Source organism: Pygoscelis adeliae, unplaced genomic scaffold (genome assembly GCF_000699105.1).
Source record: "Pygoscelis adeliae isolate BGI_AS28 unplaced genomic scaffold, ASM69910v1 Scaffold392, whole genome shotgun sequence".
Lineage (NCBI taxonomy): Eukaryota > Metazoa > Chordata > Aves > Sphenisciformes > Spheniscidae > Pygoscelis > Pygoscelis adeliae.
The window spans coordinates 1,823,388-1,845,067 of NW_008824293.1; the positions used below are offsets into that span (position 1 = coordinate 1,823,388).

At 39.3% G+C, this 21,680-nt stretch overlaps 1 protein-coding gene across 1 annotated transcript in view; it reads left to right on the top strand.

Annotated features, from left to right (window-relative positions):
* PITPNM3 (PITPNM family member 3) overlaps nt 1-16,139 on the top strand; it is a 113,671-nt gene extending 97,532 nt beyond the window's left edge. The window contains exons 11-19 of the mRNA XM_009318835.1: nt 2,762-2,956; nt 3,701-3,849; nt 6,527-6,643; nt 7,339-7,455; nt 11,535-11,683; nt 13,687-13,836; nt 14,720-14,903; nt 15,307-15,435; nt 15,831-16,139. Coding sequence (XP_009317110.1) covers nt 2,762-2,956; nt 3,701-3,849; nt 6,527-6,643; nt 7,339-7,455; nt 11,535-11,683; nt 13,687-13,836; nt 14,720-14,903; nt 15,307-15,435; nt 15,831-16,139 — 1,499 coding nt within the window. The remainder of the gene's footprint in view (nt 1-2,761; nt 2,957-3,700; nt 3,850-6,526; nt 6,644-7,338; nt 7,456-11,534; nt 11,684-13,686; nt 13,837-14,719; nt 14,904-15,306; nt 15,436-15,830) is intronic.
* The last annotated feature ends 5,541 nt before the right edge of the window (nt 16,140-21,680 follow it).

A 21,680-nucleotide genomic window follows, 5' to 3' on the forward strand; every position in this document is an offset into this window, starting at 1 on the left:
ATTTTGTCTGGAGGTGGTTACTGTGTGGCCTTGAGGACGTTGCTTTGCCTCTTTGTATTGGCTATAACTATCATAATTATCCAAGATGAGACTCTGTAAAATGATCTGCCTTTATTTTATTTCTTATCAAGCATGATAGTAAATTTAGATTAGTAGGATAAATGAGAAGAAACTTTAGTGACCCTCAGAGCCATGAGAAAGGTTGTTTTTGGTAGGAAGTATCCATTTCAGTTATTTAAATAGAAGAATTAGGCAAGTAGACTGTCCTAGTCTAAAGTTGAGCACAGAGCTTTTAGGGGAAAAAAAAGTATTACATGTATTTTATTAATCTCTAACCAGTACTGTCTGTCCTCCTTTACAATTCAGCAGAGACCTGACCTACAGAGATAAAGGCAGGCTGCCCTATCTGTTCAAAATAAAGATAATTCAGGAAATGGGAGAGAAAAAACTGCCAAAAATGCCTTCCATTTTATTGATTTGATCTCTTCATAGGGAGAAGGGTTACTGAGCTTAAAATAACAGTATTACAAAATAAACAACAGGTTTCAAGGCACCAGACCCCTTACCAAGCTGGTCTTAAGCTACTCAATAATATGGAAAAGTCTAACAGATATGTTGGCTGACAACATGTTTTCTATTCTGTGCAAAGTTACTATTTTTACTTCTTTCTCCATCTCCATTTTAGTGGGAATGAAAAACCAAAACTCTTGCAAAATTATAGTGGGGGAGGAAGGATTAGATTAGGGTCAATTTACGACTGTTTCAGCAGAGCAACATCAATTCAGAAGCAGAAAATTTATTTTAAAAGCATAACCTTTTTTATTTCAGTGAATCTTTTGGAAGGGGAAGCAGAAAGTATGCATCAGGCCAATCATGAGCACTTCATGGAGATATAGCTCTCATTTATGAGATTCATTGCACCTTCTGTGCAATTTCCTGTTCGTTGATGTTTGGATCAGGGTTCTGGTTCAGAGAGACCCCCTAATGGGGTGCAATTTGGCAGCTTCCCTGTTCCTTACTGCTTATGTCTGTGGATTCTGCTACTCTCTTCAGTGAACTGATTTGCTGTGTTATTTTAGACCACATGATTTGGGGTTTGTTGTCCCAGAAGGACCAGGTGCCTTGCTGTTCAGTATTTAGTATGACATAGAATCAGACCTTTGACTTCTTTGTGCTGCTTCTTTCACTACAAAGAGCGTATAATACTTCCTCATTTTGTGAGGTAAGTAATAGGAAAGCAGCATTGTGTTTTCAGTTGTCTGTGTTGGAGTCTATATAGTTTGCCTGAGACAAGGGAAGTAATAAAATTATCCTTCCATTCTTTTCACCTCCATCAAGCTTTCCTATAGCCACACATAGCTTTCTTCCCTACTGGGTGTCAACAAGATTCCTGTGAAAGGACAGTACACTGCGGTTTCTTTAATGAAAACTCAGAGCACATGTTCCCATGGAAACTACAATTGAACATGTTCTGTCCAAACTACATACCCATCACAAAGTGTTAGAATTTAATTGTTTCTCTGATTCCATTGCAGGGCAGCTCCTTGTGTTGTTTTATGCAGTTGAGGTACTCAGGCTCAAAACAAGCCAGAATCTTTCAAGCCATGTCTGCTTTTTGGAAGGGAGGAGATTGTAGGGAGCTGCGCTGCTGTTCCTTTTCATTTAATGGTGACATGTTTTACCAGTTCTGATACTCTATAGGCACTTATGCTTCCAGTGTAATTTTTTTAAGGAATGTGTCCTTGAAAGCAGGACAAACTTGTCCTTGTTGTGTTCTCCGGTGTGCACCATTGAGGTATTCATTGCATTGAGAGTTGGTAAGACTTGAAAAGTTGAAGGGAAACTTATTCTAGGCCTCCACTACGTAATTGTATGACATAGTCCCCAACCCAAGACCATGTGAAAGATGAGCACAGTGTGATTACAGTTATTTGTCTGAATGGGACTGAAATACGCTGAGAAATAGAGCAATACATCATCGAGGGCCATCTGCTTTCTTTTGTATTATGTGCATTGAACTGAGTCTCCTTTTTCTTTTGTTCACTGTTTTAATCTCTCCAAGAGGTTTGTTCTTTGAAAAACAACACTGAGGAGTCAGCTGCTTTTGATATGCACTTTGCTATATATCCTATGTCTCAGTTGAGGTTCTGCCTTTCCTAGGTACAGGAGGGATGTGCAGGCTGCTTCAAGCAAAATTGTCAGTAATGCTTTTGTTTAAATGCACATCTGTTCTTACACATCTGTACATACATCTGTTCTTACATCTGAGTGTGCCTCTCTGTGAGGCACACTCAGTGTGCCTGCCTCTCTTGCCACACCTTTTAGCTGGTCTCTGAGTGTTAACTCCCTCCACCTCCTGCTCCCATTATTCTCCTCCTGAGAATACCTTAGGAGGAAGGCTGTGTTTTGTTTCATTAAGTAGAGGTGTTAGCCATGGCCCATAGCTCATCTGTCAGAGTGGCATGAATAAATGAGAATTCTGTTCCATTTGGGAACACGCAAACCAGTAAATAGCCTTGCTGAAGGCTCTCTCTAAAGTCATTTTGCTGATGTCAGGAAGAGGACAGGAGAAGTATCTAATGCTGTCCTCCTCACTCTGAAGGAGTTTAATCCACGGTCATTAAATCTGATATTATTCAGGAAAATGCTCATTGGCTCTGTATTTAAGGAAAAAAAACCACACATGCACTAGTTTCAAAGCCATGTTGTTCATTCCACTGTTTTTTTTTATTATTATTATTTTCATTTCTGTAACCTGCAGGTGATGCTATCCACAACCACAGTGCTCTGTTCCTTGAGAACAGCTCTTTGAACATACCTTTCTCTCAGGAGAGTCCTGGATCTCCAAATGCATCTGATCAACCACAAGGAAAAACGAGGAAGTTGAGCTTGGCCAGCACAAACAGTGAAAACTCAGGGTCAACAGAAAGCTTGCCATCAGCATACCTCTCCAACAGTGAGTGAAGCCTGGTGCCATGTGCTGTATGATAATGGCAACAACCCTTCCCTCCACATCCTTTCTGTGGAAAAGTTTATTACGAAAAAGAAAATTACCTGCTTGGAAATCTGGGGAGAAGGAGAGCAGCCTAAGTTGCTGCAATTTTAAATAACACAATTTAGCTTCCTCTTCTGTTCGTAATTAAGTAGATAAAGTAATACAAGTGAAGTCACAGTTTTATATTAAGGTGCCACTCATAAATGGTCATTAAGGGTTTCATACTAACAGGGGTTTAGAAGCATGTTCCAGGTATTAAGAAATATAGATAGATAAGATTTGTTACCCATAATTAGAAGTGCTATAAATCATTATATTGTCCTGTTATAGACTGTAGTCATATATCAATATTCCGTTCACTATTTGGGAAGCATTTGCGATTCTTACTCTGTAACATGATCATAAAAGTACTAGTCTTTCACTGTACATTTTCTGTGGACCAGGAAGCAATCATGCTGAGGTGATTTCTGCTTCCCAAAACTTGGACCCAATAGAACTGTTTAGATTGCGGACATTTAAGTGATGATGCAGTCAGTGAAAACAGTACTTTCGTGTTTGATAGATACCTTTGACAAGCTCTAAATGTCAAGATTTAAAAAGCAGAAGACTTCATTCAATTATCTAGCTTAAACATAAAAACAGCAGAGATTTATTAAGAAGATATCTTATAGAAATGTGATGCTATTTTGTTTCGTTTTTCTGTAGTTACTGCAAAGTGGTGGGGAACAAAACGAATAGATTATGCCTTGTATTGTCCAGATGTGCTGACAGCCTTTCCAACTGTGGCCCTGCCGCATCTCTTCCATGCCAGCTACTGGGAATCAACAGACGTTGTGGCCTTCATTTTAAGACAGGTCATTGATCTCTGTATTTTTTCTCTGCAACAAATAACATTGTGATTGTTGATTGCATCTTCCAGGTGTGATCAGTCTTGTAATCTTTAGTTCAGTTAGATGGCTAACTGCAGTTGCATCATATACAACTGGATGTAGGAATGATAGATGTGGATTTATTGGAGAGGAGAAGGGGACAGTGAGCCCACCATTAGCACTGTTGGCTGGTGTTCTTACTACTGACTGTGTGACTGGGCACAATGCACTGTCATGCATACCTTACTCACCTCTCCCATGCCCCAGATCAGTATAACCCTGTATTATGTATTAATTTCCTCCTGTTTTTGAAGGAATAGGCTATCTCCAGCCTTAATTACATATTTCCCTAATAAATATCAAATTATTAGCATACATTTGATGCTAAACCAGCAGTTTGAAAGTACTGCTCCCATAAGAAAATCAAGTCTCTCCTGTAACTATACTAGAGTATTTTGAGGCATTGTGTGCGCTGTCTCCTCAGAATTTATTTCTGAGTCATATGATGGGTCTCTTGTTCCTACTGTGTCAGTAATTAGTCAGCAACTCACAGTGACTTAGGGATAATGCAGTGCTCTGACCTCTAGAGAAAGTGGTGAGGGTGACCCTCACCCAAAAGCCAGTCACAAGCAGTTTAGTTTGGATCAGTGTGTTTTTTACATCCAGTGAATGATGAAACAGCTGCTGCCAGGCAAATAGTAGAGAGAATAATGCAGAAAACTGCACAGTGACTTTTTTCATTAAATCAGTTTGACAGATGTCAATGTGCCTGCCTCTCTTGCCACACCTTTTAGCTTGTCTCTGAGTGTTAACTTCCTCCACCTCCTGCTCCCAGTGCTGGTGTCAATGGTGCTAGCTCCCTGGAGGCGCACCTGGTAGCTCTTGGGAATGGAAGCTCAGAGACCGAGTTCCCTCCAGTCCAGAACTGCTGCTGAGGTACAATACTGTGCAATTGTACCAAGCCTCCATCTTTATATGGCAGTCTGTGAGTTGACTGTGCAGCAGACAGTCTGGCTGGTAACCAGAACACTTGTGGAGTTTTTGATTGCTGTTTTTAATTGATGAAATTCTAAAAGTCCTTCAACCTCTTGCTGTCCTTTCAGAGCATCCTTTAGTATATCTGATTCCAGTCAAAATGTATCATTAAGCAATGCAGAATTTTAAAAGCTAATTTAAAAAACTTTGTTTATAACTAGCATCACCATAATCAAGGCAAAGCAGAAGTTGCTGAAGACTTTTTCCATGAACGAGAACAGTGTCCAGAACAGGAATCTTATTTGATGCTCATCCCAAAGTAGAGGAGAGGTTTCTACTGGAAGTGACAAGATGCAAATCCCTGTTTTCTCTCTTCAAGAGCCCTAGATAATTGTACATAGATGTTTCTCCTCTCTTTTGCAGCTCTTACGTAGACAAGTCTTACCTAGACTTGTATGTGCATTACAGCTTTTAGAATTTAATAAGCTCTTCAAGCATTTGGAACATGCCCATAAAGCAGTATGTGAGCTTACAGCACTACATAAAGGACTGGTTAGTTCCAGCATAGTCTGGACATTCTGCCCTTGCTGGGAGTTAAAGTTAAGGCTAACTGCTCCTGTGGGCGCATATATTTCCTGCACATGACCTCCAGTGAATAGAATTTATCACAATTTGTTAAAAAACACACTGACCTCTCAGCATCACTGTGATTTGTTGCAAGCCAACTGCTTTGCTAAGGCTGAATGCAGCAGGATTTTACTCAAGAGACTTCATATGAGACATCTTTCAAAGGGACTCTAGGCCACTCTTCCAGAGAGGGCACCCAGGGTGGAAAACTTCAGCACAGAAAACCAACTGTTCCAACTTGAGTAATTTTCTGCTAGCTTGTGAAAGAAACAGACTAAGCTATTTTTTATTCAAAATGAAGTAGGCTCACGCTATCCATGATCCCAGGGTGCAACCCACAGATTTCAGTAAGACAGGGCTTGTGGTTTCAATTGAAACAGGGCATAACCCACAGATTCTGTAATCTGTGAGTTGCGTCCTGAAATCTGAGTTGGACATGCAAGTTTCTTGGTTAAGTGTGTGTTATTTAGGTTGTAAGAATGTGTATTTTGTATGATATATTAGGGTTCTGCGTGTTCACAAGTTAAAAGTCCTCTTATCTTCAGATGTTACTAGCTACAAGCCAAATCCTGAGCCTATCACCTACGGCAGTGGTAGTATCCAAAAGGTGATAAGAACTATTCTGTCTGGGTGTATGTATAGAAAATCAATGCAGATGGAGTCAGGAATCTGACCTCTGCCCCATAAAGGACATTGAAAATTACTTTTGTGGTCTTAAGCTGCTTTACTGACTTTGCAGACCATGAGCAGACAACGTGACTGTCACTTGATACCTTACTAATGTTTTCACCATTTTCTCTGGAAGAATGTGCAAGCTCTGTTGTGAATGGAAAAGCTGTTCAATAAGTACTTGAGATTAAGTGTTGCCAACAGAGTGAAAGCAGTTTATTTGTCTGTACAATTAATGTGAACATATGGCCTGTACCTCTTTCTGCTTTCATTGTGCTTTTGGCTCTGCAGTGTCATTCATCTGGGGCAGCAGTGTACTTTCCCTTTCTTTGCCAAGTACCGGGACTCCTCAGGCCACACGCTGTTTATTAAAATATTAATATAATTTCAGGTGATGAGGTATGAAAATGTAAATTTCAAGGAAAATGACAGCCTGGATCCAGCAACACTAAGTCCATCCAATCCACGAGAAAAATGGCTACGCAAAAGGACACATGTCAAATTGAGAGTAAGTATAAATCTGAATATCTATGGCAGCTATAGAACTTGGGTTTGGCAGCAATGTAAACAGAGTTTGATCTCCCAAAGCATGAGTTTACATAACTGAATATTACCAAAGAGCTGAAAACTGCTAACGTAATCCAGAGGCAAACAAATTAACAGTTAGGGAATAGGAACAATTTATTCTTGGTTTATCAGTACATGTTGGGAGAAAGTATATTTCTTTCTTTAAATAACAGAGATGCCTTAAGTTTCAGTTAAGCAAAGAGGTGATTCTTCTATTTTCTTATATGCTAGATGAATCCATAACTCAAGAAAAAAAATATTTTCTTCATTCTTCGGATGCCACTTCAGTTAGAAATGTCAGTTAAGATGCATGTGTTTTGCACATAATCTTGTGAATCTATGGCACCACTTGAAGTGAAAGATAATTGGCATTTCCTTAAATGTTCTCTCTTATTTGGTCATCTTAAGTGCTCTCACTAGAAAGTCTATTCAGGAACCCACCATTACTGGAAACCTGGCTCCAGCTGAAATAGGAACGCAGTTTTGCTAGGTGCTCTAAGGTGCACTGTGACGTACCTCAGACACGTGCCTGTCCAGGACTGTGTTTCTGTGTCACTGTTCATAATAACATAATAGAGACAGCAGCCTCATTACAAAAGCAAATACTACCCTTCCCACCTTCTGTTCTTGTTTCAGAATGTGACTGCTAATCACCGAGCTAATGACGTCATTGCAGCAGAAGATGGTCCTCAGGTACTAGTAGGGCGCTTTATGTATGGACCTCTGGACATGGTAGCTTTAACAGGTGAAAAGGTAAAGTTTGAGTAATCAATTTCCTTATTTTTCTGAACCAGCTTTTACTAGAAACAGTTGTTGAATGTAGCATGCATATATAGTACCAGAGAAAGCCTTACAGTGAGGGGAAGTATGTCACTAGCCCCCATCACTTCAGCAAAAATGTGCTGTAAGTGGGCTTTCCTGATAGCTGACCTTTTTCCCAGCTGTCATCCTTCTTACATGATGCTGACCATCTCCTCTGGTTAATGATGAGTATGCTGTGCAGTGATTTCTGAACCTGCCAGCTGATTGTACCACCTACTGGAGACAATTAACTTTTTGAGCAAGGAGGAAAAAGAATTTTGTAGTGGTTGGCAAATCACTAAAAGAAAAATGTATATCCTCCTATCCAGGTAAGACAACTAGATAAAGGAATAGGGATTCTAGAGGCTAGGTGGCTGCTGTTTCTCTTATACATGGAAGAGTAAAGATTAGTTTTAGAATTTAAGCGGTAATGTGACACGATTGGAACTGTCACTCCTAAAGCTGCCTGTAGTAGCCAGGCTTACAGCTAACAAAGCCAAGCATTAAGTGAACGCATTTGTTCATGTTCACTGAGACTGTAGGAATTTTTGTGGAAATTAACAGAGCAATGCTGCTGAGCTGAGAGTAAAACTGAAGCGTGGAGGCTTCACTTGACCTGTTTTGTGGGTGCCCATTCTGCTGAGATGCAGCACTAACCTGACGCCTCTAGGGATCAGCCTGCTGATGGCATGCCTTCTTTGGAGTATATTTGTTAGTGCAAATGGCAGGGATGGATGTTTCTGGAACCATGTCTCTAATGACCATGTTTCTGTCACAGCTGGGCTTTGTTAGTCAACTCCACAAGACATAAGTGATGTGCTGCTTCTAAGATTTTGTCGTAGAATTCAGCATACCTTGTGCTGATACACATTGAACTGTCAATATAAGTTATGGTTACAATTTTAAGACCATTGCTGCTTCAATCTTGTCCCATATGGTTTGTAAAAAAAACTTAAAGCGGCCCCATCACTTGAGTTTACATGCAAGACAGGATCACAGATTTTGTCTGATTTCAAAGATTTTAATCACAGCTCTTTATTAGCTTTTATAAATTTCTTCAATCTGATCACATTTCATTTATTGATAAGGTTCTTCTGGCACAATGATGAATAGGGCACCAAAGGGGTTCATAGTGGTCCTATGAAGAACACCACAATTGTATGGTTCCAAGACTTAATAATTTCCGCTCTGTGCCATTTCTCAAATGTAAATTCAAAACGTGAGTTAAATGTATCTGAGTGTATTGGATTGCATTGAAGGTCTTCAATTAGATCTACAGTCAGGAGGACTGCAGATCAAAGCTGTGTATTTAATTAATCTCCTGGCATGCATTGTTTGTGCCTATATCATAGCAATGCCTCTGGTCAAAAGTTGGACACTCTTGTAACTGGTACAGTGCAGAGATTAGAAGAAACCGTTTTTACCACAAGACCATTGAATCTGTCAAAGGAAAGGCTATCCCTCTCCCACCTTCCCTAGTGAGAATTAGAGGGGGGGAAGGATTTATGTCAATTAGCAGTGTGGCCTGCAGACTTGAACAGACCTTGAAGTATTAGTTTGCTTACGACAGGAGAGCCTGATCTGCTCTGTCACATCACAGTGCTGTCCTCAGGAAATTTTCCTTGAACCTCATCTGCTTTGGGTGGCTCCTGTTGAGGCACAACAGAGTAGTGATAATCAGGATGAGGCCATCTGGTCAAGACAAGGAGACAGGAGCTTAAGCTTCTCTGAGAGTCTCTGCCAGTCATATCCTCTCATGCACCCAAGGGATTGGCCACCTAGGTAATCTCAGCCTCCATCTGTTGACCTATTAGAAAACATTAATTAACCTGAGATGGGCTTGACATGCCAGTTTTTATTGAGGCAAGGATCAGTCCTGGAGACTACCCTTGTTTTCCTGAATTCCTGAAATGGGCCTGTTGGGGTTTCTACAGGTTTGTAGACTGGATTCATTTTAGCCCTGGGTCTTTTACTAAGATGAATTTGGGTTGGTAAAAAAGACAACATATTCAGTGTTTTAGTGTGCAAATGCAAACTAGGTTGAAGATACATTTCAACATTTCAGTGCTTTTCCTGAGGCCGGAGGTGCCTCTCTAGGATTTACTTAACCCATTATTTTCTGGGCATTACAGTCTAATGTTTTTCCTCCCTACATAGATTATTGTGTGCTGGCTGGTTGCCTTGAAGTCATATTCCTATTTCAGAAGAATAGGGATGAACAATAAGCTGTGTTTCTGCAGTGGTAAAACATGCATATTATGCTTGGGTATTGAATAGAATCCTGTCATTAAAATCTCTTGAAAGGCATTGCTGAGTAGAAATGTTAAGATTTTTACGAATTATTGCACTGGGAAGAATTCCATACTCAGTGATGAATTACTGATAGTTTTTATTCTAATTTTGAGGGGTTTCAAAACTAATAGAAATACTATCTGTATTTTTTTACGCTTGTATGTTCTCCCTCCAAGGATCTCAAGTAACGTTACATAAAAAGCTATATTTCATAATCTCTTGATGTGGAGAGGGAAAACTGAGCCAGAACAATTCAATGACCACAGTCAGCAGAATGCTGTTCTAGTAGCTTTCACATTGATATTGAAAAAATAAAATGTTGATCTGAAAGGACTGTAGTTGTGCAGATTTTTCAGAATGCCCAATGAAAACTTAAAAACCATTTTTCTGAACCACACGTACACACACACACCCTGCCCTCATCTTCAATGGCTTGACTTGAGAAAATGTATTAAAGGGGAAGAATAGAAGGTAAGAACAGAATGGCTGAATAAAACAAAGCTAGAAGTATGATTCTCAAAAGAAAATATTTCTGTTCCTGATTAGGTCTTATATTCCTTTGCAGGTTGGAAGGAAGTTAGATTTTACCCTAGCAAATCATAAAAACATTTTCCTTGGCCCTCTCTCTGCTAATGGTGCATTTGAAAGTTGGAAATTCAGAATCAGTTAGGGTACAAAGTGAAGCTTTCTCATACTTATACTCTCCAAGACTTTAAAGAGGCAGTTGGTACACATCTGTATTCAAATTGTGAATTCACTTTGCAGTCAAAAAGCAGAAGAAAGGAGTAAACCCATTGTTTGGTCCTGATAACACTTCTGGTTCAGCAATACCTGTCATTTCTTCCCTTGCACCAAAGCTCATCCCTCAGAAAAATTCAGTTCTGAATTTCATCAGTTCAGAATAAACTTAGTGTTATTTATAGTTACATCCCAGTGTAACATCATTATGTCCAAGAAGAGCATATCTGCAGAGTTATCAAGATATCCACACAAACAACGTGATCTCCTAAGCTGCTGGCCAGTCTTGTAGAGTATCTGGCCCCATGTTGAGCACTGAAGAAGTCCACATAAACCTTGTATGCCTAAGTTCTGTAAAAATTGAGTACAGAAGGAGAGCTTTGCAGATACCTCCTTCAGATTTACTGATGTACTTATTGCTAAAAAGTGCCAGTTCAAGTCAGACAAAGTATTTCATACACTTTATGTTCATTTTGATTAAATATTTCAGTTGAAGAAAACCATATTGATGAAACCTTTTGGAAAAAAAAAAATCTTGATAATTTGAAGTGTTTAGGTTTTACATTTGTAGGCAAGGTTATGATTTGAGAAAGATTTCATTTTGCTAGTAACCAGATGAAATTTTCCATTTTGTAGGTTTAGTATGCAAAAATGTAATATACACATATAAGCTGAAATGATCTTTTTTCTAGTTTAGGCTTCCTGCCACGTTTCTGAGCTCTATACACCTGCAGTGTGTACACCTGCTTTCACACCTGCAGTGCTGAGTGCTTTAAATGATGAAGGCAATGAACTCTTGTACTGTGTGTTAGGAAGCATTTTCTAATTGAGAGGACCCTCTGTGAAGTTTTTACCAAGTTTTGTAGTTCCTTCAAACTTCCTTGTAAGCTTTTAGTACAAGCCATAGTTGGAGATACTAATGTGATCTAGGCTTGGCAGGCCTTGTAAGTAGGGGGTGTGTTGCCTACTACCACACTAGATGACTTTTGTTGTTTTTGCAGGTTGATATATTTATAATGACTGAGCCATCTTCGGGTAGGTGGGTGTACTTTGACACAGAGATATCCAACAGCAGCGGCCGGATATCCTACAACATACCCAAACAGAAGAGACTGAGAGTTGGTGTGTATCCCATCAAAATGGTGGTGAGGTAATAGCTCCAAGCTGGAACTACAGCTGTGATGGGTTGTTGTGATGAGGAAGACACCGAGGTGTGTAAGATTGAAGGGGGTGCGGAGGAAGATTTTGGTCAGTTAGTTATCTTTTCTTGGTCTTGTCACTGTGTCGTCAGCTTAGATTTGAAGCAGTGATAATCTGTTTACTGGCCAGTTTGGGGGTGCCCAGGCCAATGGGTTTATCCCTACTGCAACACAAATCCTCAGTACAATTCAGTTTAGGAGCACTTGGTCTTGCAAAATATGGGGACTGGATGACTGTAATCAGTCTTCTTGTGGCACGAGCATATGACTTGTGATATTTCGCAGCCTGTTCATTGGGGAGAAGACTGCTGAAGGGTATAGCTTTTGTTCTTCAGCCTGATAAGAAGCTTTTCTTATGGAAATTAACAGTAGAGAGTGTACTGCCTTGCTCTCAGCCACCTGTTTATCTGTTGATGTCAGGCTGATGAAGAGTTACGTTAATTCTGTACTCAAGATCATGCTTATTCTAAATTGGGAAAAAAGAAAAAAAAAAAAAAAGCCAGCACCTGAAAATAACAAATAACAATTCATTGAAGTAAAATCAGACAGCTCTCCTAGCTCTCCAGTATTTCTTAAAAATCTCTATGCTAAGTAAAGCATGAAGAATGAAGATGTGTGAAATAAATTTTGTTGGACTGGGGTAGATGTGCTTTTAAAAAATCTTATGTTTGATAAAAATCCAGTTTGATTTAATACAGAGTTTTAGTTTAACATTGCACTTAGAATTAAATTGCCTTCCCACTTAGGAAGTAGCTTTACAGCTTCCTTTGAATCCCTTCTTTGGAGGCTAAATCGGTGAGATGAATTTAGCTGAAACAGAATGTGTTGTTACCCACCAGTGAACCAAGTCCAAAGTCAATTTACAATCTTATGTAGTGCTAATTGAGGAGGAAGAAATGTTTGACCTCAGTGTAATAGAACAGACAATCAATTCAAGAAAAGAGAGTTACTTAAAAACGAATTAAGGTGTATTCAGAACCTAAGCTCCCACGGGCTTTTAGACTGCAGGAATAAGTTTCAAACAGGAATGAAAGAAATTGTCCTGTCTTTGCTCACTAAGCTGTGCACACATATTGTAAGAATCTTCATCACCAGATATAAATTTCTAGATCATACAATAATCATCTTTCTGAAGGAAAGAAGATGTGGTCTTCAGATTACATTTTTTAGGGAACATGAGGTCATGGGATGGTAAGAGCTTTGCATCACTTTGTGCTTTATTAGTGTCTTAATGTCCAGACTTCTTGGGGAAAATACATCATGAGGAGAAGATTGCATTGCACATGCCTTTCCATGAGAAAAGCCAACTATGATTGCACTTCTCTTTTGGTTTAGGTTTGGGGGTTTTTTTTTTTACTTTTCTGGATTGGCATTCCCATTGTAATTTGCAAGGATAGAGGGATGGGTAATGCTAGTATTACCAACTGTTTATCTAATGGAGAAAAGCTGATTTGTGTAAGTACATGCCAATAAAAGGTGCATATCAATTCTTCCCTTGTAATTTCTAATAATTTGCCAGTAACTGTAGACTGCTGGAAAAAAAATGTAGCTAATTTCTGTGTGCTATGTGTGTATGTACATGTGTGTGCATATATATAGCATTCATGTCTTATATGTGTACATATATAGGCATATATATACATATATAGGGAGGTAGCATGTTTGAGTAGTAGTTTGAGTACTTCAGGCTGTTTTGGGGTTTTTTTTCTTTTAGATATTTATACACATGTGATTTCTTATTAAAGTCAGCTTCCAAATTTCTCTTTGGAAAGCTGTTTCCTAAAAGTGTAAGTTTTAATTGCCCCAGATAGGGCTAAAATCAGAAGCGCTATTTGACAGTCATTTTTGAAGCTGTAGATCCAGACAGATCTAATTTCAGGTCTTAACTAGAACATGCAGAAAATACATTCTGACACTTTGCTTTTTAAATGTATTTATTGCTTTGACTCTCCAGAGGGGACCAGAGCAGTGCTGCAAGTTACCTGACTGTGCTTCCCCGAGGAATGGAATGTGTTGTATTCAGCATTGATGGTTCATTTGCAGCAAGTGTTTCAATTATGGGAAGTGACCCCAAAGTCCGAGCTGGGGCCGTTGATGTTGTCAGGTAAGTGAGGTTTGCACACTCCACTTTGTAAATCTCTGACTTTCCTGTTTGAATACAATAGGAAGGAAGCAGGCAGAATAGTTTGTTTGGTTTTTTTACTAAATAAACAACAGTTCTTTAAAGGCCAGGATTCTTTGCAGATATATTTCTATATTTGCTTGGACATCAGGTCTGCCTGATTTTCGGAGGAATCTTAGCATACTGTGGTTTACTTTGACATTTGTAGTTTAAGTTGCCTAAAGATTAAAAGTTGCTTTTTGGGAATATGGCCTTAAAGTGTGTGCAGTGAATTAATAATGATTCCATGCGTTATTGTGATTAGCAAAGAGTATTTTGTGTTTCACTAACTTCACGTAAGGACATAAGTCTACTCCAAAAATACCAAGTGCCATGAATGCAAGAGCATTTTTTGGAGGAAAAATTAAAAGGCCTTTTAATACATTCTTGGAAGTCTGTTAATGTCGCACTGGGTGGGGAAATACAGCTCTCATTTTGGAACTTGCATGGGAATGGAGGGATGTCACTTTTCAAGGGTTTCCACTTCTTACAGCTGAAATGGCAGGAAATCTCATTAAAAGTTTCAGAGGTAGCAGGACTTGGTGTGTAGCAAGGTCTATTCTAAATACATTTTTAAATGGCTGTCATATTTTATATAACATTATTGTATAAGAATCTCTCTTGCTTCCCTCCATCTCCCTCAAGCTGTAGTCATAATTACTTAATTTCTCGATAGGAGCAGAGACTTAGGCATGCTGCTTTCCACTTGTTGAAGGATAACATCTGACTTCTAACTGGGTCTGTGCTGAGCAAAGCAATGCTGACCTGACCTGTGGGTATTGTTTCTCTTTCTGCAGCTACATAATTTACCTACTGTTTTTGACAGGCATTGGCAGGACCTGGGTTATCTGATTATCTATATTACTGGCCGTCCAGATATGCAAAAACAGCGTGTAGTTTCATGGTTGTCTCAACACAACTTCCCACAAGGGATGATCTTCTTCTCAGATGGACTTGTTCATGACCCACTGCGACAAAAGACCATTTTTCTCCGGAATCTCATGCAAGAGGTACTAGAAACCTGTTTATAGCTTTAAAACCTTTTTCCGGAGAATGTCATTCAGTGAAGTTAGAGATTTCACTTTCTTTTGAACAGTAAATCTCACTGGCCATCACAAAGTATTTTTGCCATTCCTCATTTCTTTTCTCACTTTTTAAACAGCAAGGAGGGCTGATAAAGCATCCAAAGGGGCCTCCTGGCATGACAAATAAATAAATGAACTGCTTGCTCTTTCCTGTGTGCATATCTGTAGTTCTTGCTGGCATGCAGGCAGACAGATTTAGCTTTCTGTGGTTTACAGAATGAGGTTGTTAACAATGAACTCATCTGCTGCTTCATTGCGAAACAAGTGCCATCCTTGTAGTGCATGGTGTTCAATAGAGCGGTCACTTTGGAAGTAATATTTGTTTCAGTGCCACATCAAAATCTGTGCTGCATATGGTTCCATGAAGGATATTTCTGTGTACAATGTCTTGGCTCTGTCACCATCCCAGATCTACATAGTTGGACGATCAACAAAGAAATACCAGGCTCAGTGTCAAGTAAGTAACTCTTGCTTACTCAATCAGGAAGTCCTAGGGGGAACAAGGAAATGCATGCATGTGAATGCATGTGCAAACACACACACACAGGATAAAGAGCAGAGACAATGTTTCAGAGAAAGAAGGGTAGTTTTGTGTTCAGATGATGCATTTTCTGGCAGGGTGAATAGTAAAGAGAATTGAGTATCATAAGTTGTATCTGCAAGTGCATGCATCGCATATTGCTCAATGACAAAATGGAACAGGTTGCTGAAAAAAAAAAATGAGGGGAGAGGAGTATTAGTACTCTGTAGCTGTCTAACTGGGATGCCAAAGATAGGAACGTCACTCCTCATAGAGCTCATAGGTCGAGGCAGCAGTAATTTGTCACTCCCTTTCTTTCCTTCCTATTTCAGTTCCTCAGTGAAGGTTATGCAGCCCACTTGGCCTCGCTGGAGTTCAGTCTCCATTCACGACCCAAAAAGAACAACTCTCGGATGATCTTGAGAAAAGGCAGCTTTGGCCTCCACTCCCAACCTGAGTTTTTGCGCAAGAGAAACCATCTCCGCAGGACTATGTCTGTACAGCAACCTGACCCACCTTCTTCGAACCCCAAGCCAGAGCGTGCCCAGAGCCAGCCCGAATCAGACAAAGATCATGACAGGCATTTGCCCTCCATTGCTTGGGTTCGAGGTGGAGTTCATAAATTTGAATCTGTTTCCTAGGAAGCTTGGGAACATAGATCTTGGGTGCACCACATTAAACTTGTAGGCATGCCTCAAAGATAATATTTAGGCAGCTTCAAACTAAGAGATGTAGAGGGGAACCTGTACCTCGGAGTCTTCCCTGCTCTGGAATCTGCCTTCATACACCAACTGGGGAACTTCCAGTTTGTTCCTCTTGACACGTTTATTGGGAAATTTTAAAATAATCTAAAACGATCGCAAGTGCTTATAACATCAAAGCAACAGGAAATATCTTTGGTTATTTTTTACAACAAATGTGCAATAAGAGAAAAAGCTGTAACAGGCTGATTTTACTCAGAAGGATTATGGTATCAGCTAACTAGCTGCACCCAAAACAGTATAAACAGTAGGTCCCATAGGTTGCAGAGAAGGTTTACATTTTAAACATTAAATAGTTGTATCTGTTTCCACTTTGCTTTCGATAAAGCGATATGCTTGCAAGGGAAGCAGAGGTAGGAACTACAATAATGGGTGGTCAGGATTTGTACAGCAAGATGCTTTTTGGGTGCCTTAAACCCAAGATTTCCTTTCAGCTTACAGAGTTGGTCAGCAGACCCCAACATGGGCACTCGTGTTTGTGTGAGGTGCTGGACATCAAGCAAATGGGAGAACTCCACTTATGAACCAAATCATAAAAACTTCATGTTAGAAATAAATGTGTCTGCCACAGTTTGAAGCAGTTAGTGTTGCTGTATACAAAGTAATGTGCAAGTGTACAAAGATCACATTGTTTTGTGGAACTTGGTGACTGTGCAAAATGTGTGGACTACTCCGAGTAAGGAGATGGCTCTGACCATCGCAGTCCAAAATGTATGGACTACTCTGAGTAAGGAGATGGCTCTGACCACCGCAGTCCAAAATGTATGGACTACTCCGAGTAAGGAGATGGCTCTGACCATCTCAGTCTGAGAGATCCTAAGATGGTAAGCTAAAGGGAGCCCTTTTACTAAGGGATAGGCAAACTTCAGAGCAATCACTTTTTTCATTATTCTAACTAGAATCTTTAAACTGAAGGAGAAAAAAAGTAATGGAATTCCTATGGGGAAATTGTTTACCTTCTCATGCTTTATAGCAACTGCTGTGTTAAGACAATCTGTAGCATTCAGAATTACAGCATTTGAGCTTCAAAGAATGGACGTGCCAAATTACAGGTGCCAAATAGACATTTTCCTACTAATGTAAATTTCTTTCAGATTTCTCAGTGAACTTACTAGAAGTAAAATGTGTGTAATTTTCCCTAAGTTGGTAATATTTCTAAAGTGTTGTAGTTAGTTTAACATAGTAGCAATTTGCAGATTCTTCATGCAGATGCTTCCACTGCACTAAATTCACCAAGAGAACTTTCATGACTGAACTGAAGCATGTTTTAAAGCCTGCAATGAAGTTACAAGTGCACATAAAAAACCTTTTCTTTAAAAGTTAAAACCAGACTACTGACATTGAGAAAGCTTGAAGTCAATAGGAGATTTCTTTTTCAGGTTGGTTGGTTGGTTTGTTCTTAATTTCAAGGAGTTGGGGCTGAGAGGGTGTCATGCCTCATAGTCTGTAGCTAGACGAGAAACAGTCTCTCAACAAGTCTGTTGGTTAATGATTTTCAAAGTTGACATGTAAAGCGAACGAGAAATGCAGTGGAAAACTATTAAGACAGTGCAGAAGTAAACCTAAGTCTATACTCCCTATTCACCCAAAAGTTTCAGTGTGCTTTTTGAAGGGCATAGTAATGTGGCTTTTGCCTTAAAAGGCCGCAAAGGAGCTCATAAATGGAGATCTTTGATTTATTTTTTTACATTACTTGGCAAAATTGTTAGTTACCTATTTCAAACTTCCTGAAAGATCTCTGGCATATCAGTAATTTGTTTTTTATAATGCTTCCTTTAAGGGAAGGGGTAATCCTTGCTGAAGATTTAGGAAGGATACTAAAAGTTTGGTAGCTCACACTAATTGAGAGCAGGTAACTACATTACAGGGGGCTGCGGTTTTATGCTCTGTTGCCAAGTCAGCCAGTTCAAAGCTAAATGGAAGATATCCACAAACTACATTGAAGCAGTCTTCAGGTTTACAAATGCTTCCCCAGTAGTATCACACCTAGTTCTTTAACCCACAAACTTGGAGGAATTATTCTGTGTTCTGTCTTGGTCCACTGGGTGTATTAATTCTAATCACATAGTCCTTTTCTTCTCCTGTCCTCTGCAGCTAGGAGGAGACTGCACAGGTACGCCAGACTCCATCTCCCTCCAGTCAGTTCACTGTTAGCATGCTCCTGCTTGTTAGTTTTAAATAGGTGCGGGAATCCAAGGCTTGTGAGGGAGGAACTCACTAGGCAAATTTTAAATTTGCTGAGGGGACCTAAAAGCAACAGTGATTGATTGCAAAGTTCTTTTTAAGCACTGAGGTGTTGTATAGCATGTCTCCAGACAGTCATCACTGTTCGTGCTGCAAAGTTCAAAGCTAATGTTGCTTTAGCCATCTACCTCTATCATCGAAGAGACTCCAAAATCTATTTTTTGTTTTAAGTTGCTGTAGTAGTAGAAAGGCCTACTTCCTTTCAAAAGAGGGATCTGCGTGCAGTTCTGTGACTGTATTAAAGGAACTAGCGTCTGAGCACAAGGTTAGAGAAATCTCCTAGGTTGTTAAGGTCTTTCTTTTATTCTTGCAGACACAATGTCATTTTGCAGGGTACCATGTCATCAAAACTCTGATTTTGTGTATTTCTATTAATAACTGGGTCATCTTTACAGTAGTCACTGTGCTGGCTTCTCTTAAGAATATTATGAGCTAATAGTAGTAAAACAAATGCTAGTGTGTGTGCATGATTTAGAGTGTAACAATTTCAAAGTTTCTACACATGGGATTGAAATCAAGCTGAAAATATTTTCCCTGACTTCATTTCCTACAATATATGAGAGCTCACGTGGCCTTTGCATAATTCCGACACTACTTATTGCTCAGGGATAGAATGGTTTATCTCCTGATCACAGGCCTCCAGCTGAGCACTTTGGCAAACAGTGATACAGGCATTAGCTTGGAGGTTAAGGCTTCATGTTGATTAGGAGCTGATCTTCTGAAACATCAGATGCCAGATGCATTTGTTTTGAAAGCACTAGCCAGTTGCCACTAAAATGGTAAAACAACTTCTGTTGGAGTATGAACGAGTGTGATTTTAGACATCTCACAACTAGGCTGACAGTTCAAAAATATTCTGTGGCAATAGCTGGGGACCTCATGCATGTTGAACCACTAGCTTCCCCCCCACCCCCACGCAGCTATGCTTTGGGCAATCCCTGAGGTTTGCCTGATGAGTCACTAGATTTATAGCATAATTTTTCAATCGTGTTTTTTCTTAAAACATTTCCTTCCAGTCAGAGTTTTAGTTACACACTGTCCATATGAAGCCACATGCAGTGGTTCATGGGTATTCAGTTTGCAATTGGATTTCGGTTTTACTTGTGCTTTCACAGCAGGATTATCAGTCCTCCTAAGCAGGCCATTTGCTGAGGATAAGCTTGATCATCCAGTCATCTTATTCTCTGTTTGCAAGTCCTCATTGCTGCAGTTTCTGTGCAGTCAGCACTTACTTCAACTGTATAGGCTATGGAAATGTTAAAGCATACAGAGAAGGGAAAGGGACAGAGAAGTCAGGCAGGGAATGGTGGGTGCCCAAGGAACACAGGTTAGACTCATCAGTAGTTTCAGCACCTTTAGTGCCTCCAGTCTGTTACAGAAAAGCACATTCTTTTAACCTGCTGAATGGAGGAAGCATAAGTGAAACTGTTAAACACAAAACTGTTATTCCAGTGGGTGCTAAGTCAGCAGTGCAAAGTAGGCCACAGTTGGAAGCATTTACTTTTTTTGCCCTATTGATGGGGGTCCAGTTTTAAATTACTGTAAAAAAAAAAAATGGCTGTGATTAATAGCAGTGGTAGAGTTATCTGAGATATTGTGAAAACACACCTTCACAACTGTGGTGTTTTGTTTGTGTGTGTGTATGTGTGTGTGTGTAGCTACTGGAAGATACTTTAAGTGAAGTTTTGGTTCTGCTATCACAGCAAATTTGTAACCAGTATACTTTTTAAGAAAGAAAAACCACAATGATTGTTTATTCAGTTTTGTTGTCTAGTTAGGTAAGTTTGAAAAAAGATATCATTGTATAAAGAGTGCAGAATATTCCACAGACCTGAGTAGTGATATTGATCCAAATCTGCTTATTTATTTTTAATAACTTTTTTTTAAGTGTTTGCATACACTAGTGCTCTTGGAACAGATTCTTGCTTGACCAAAGTACTCCTGTTTAGTTTTGTGGCATGGTTTATATCTATTCAGCATAAAATTTTGTTAGGTCTAAAAATGACATGGCATTGATAATTCTTCTCATTCATTGGGGTTCATGAGAGCTGCCATTTTGATTTGTTTACATGAACATAGAGTCTTAATTCTTACAGATTACTTCACCTGTTCCTCTAGTACCTAGTGAAGTCACTTATAAACAAAGTTAAAACTTTCACTCGTCATGTAGAAGTGGAACTATCAGTAAACTATAGAAAAAATAGGACACACCTTAATCTACTATTAAAAGAAGCAGAACAACGACACTTTACCTGGAAGCTCCACCATTCTGAAAAATAGCCTTTGTTTGCCATTATTAGTGAACTGAACAAGTTGTCCCATTTATACATTGCAGTCTTTGGGCCAGGGCAGTACTAATGCGTGTATTTATGCAAATCCCCAATACTTAGATCTATTGTATCATCATGTACTTCATGGAATAAATTTAGAAGGGGAAAAAAGATTTTTTTCCTTCTTTCTACATTGTTTCCTGTCTTAAATTTGCTATAAGCCTTGTTTATAAGCATTTTTAATAATACCTGAAATCAATAGGTATTTTCAGTTTCTAAAATTTGTAAGTGCAACAATTGTTACTGAACAAATAGGATTTTCCTCACCTTTTTTCCCCCCTCTTGCATCTAAGCCACAGAAAGGTGAGTACATCATAAAAGTACTAGATGATTGGAGTATGGACACCATACTCCAATCTTTTTAATAAGCTCATTGGCTTAATAATGGAGAGAAGAGATTGTACACTGCAGTTTCATCATTTTTCTCATTAGAGCTTGAAATGTGGGATCTGAAATCAAGATTTCTGCATTGAATTGTTCATTTCAGGCATGCAGGGGAGAAAGTGACACTTTCCATCCTCCTCTGGAGCTGGTTCAGGATAGAATTCCCATAAACACAAAACTTTCCAACTTAACTTACCTTCTCAGTTTCTCTAAGAGCAATGATTCCTCATGTGTTCATAGCTTCAGCAGAAAATGTGGGTTTAACAAGGTAATTTGACTTCCATGATGTTTAATCACTCAAGTGTAAATATAGGTTCCTACAGATGATCCTAAATTCAGTCCCCCATAAAAAATGGAAGTAATAACACATTTTTCTGGATGAAAAGAGCTCTTTTTTTTTTTCCAGAAATAAGAAATTGCCTGGAGCAGCTAGAATCCTGTGCCATGGATTCTGGAATTGAAG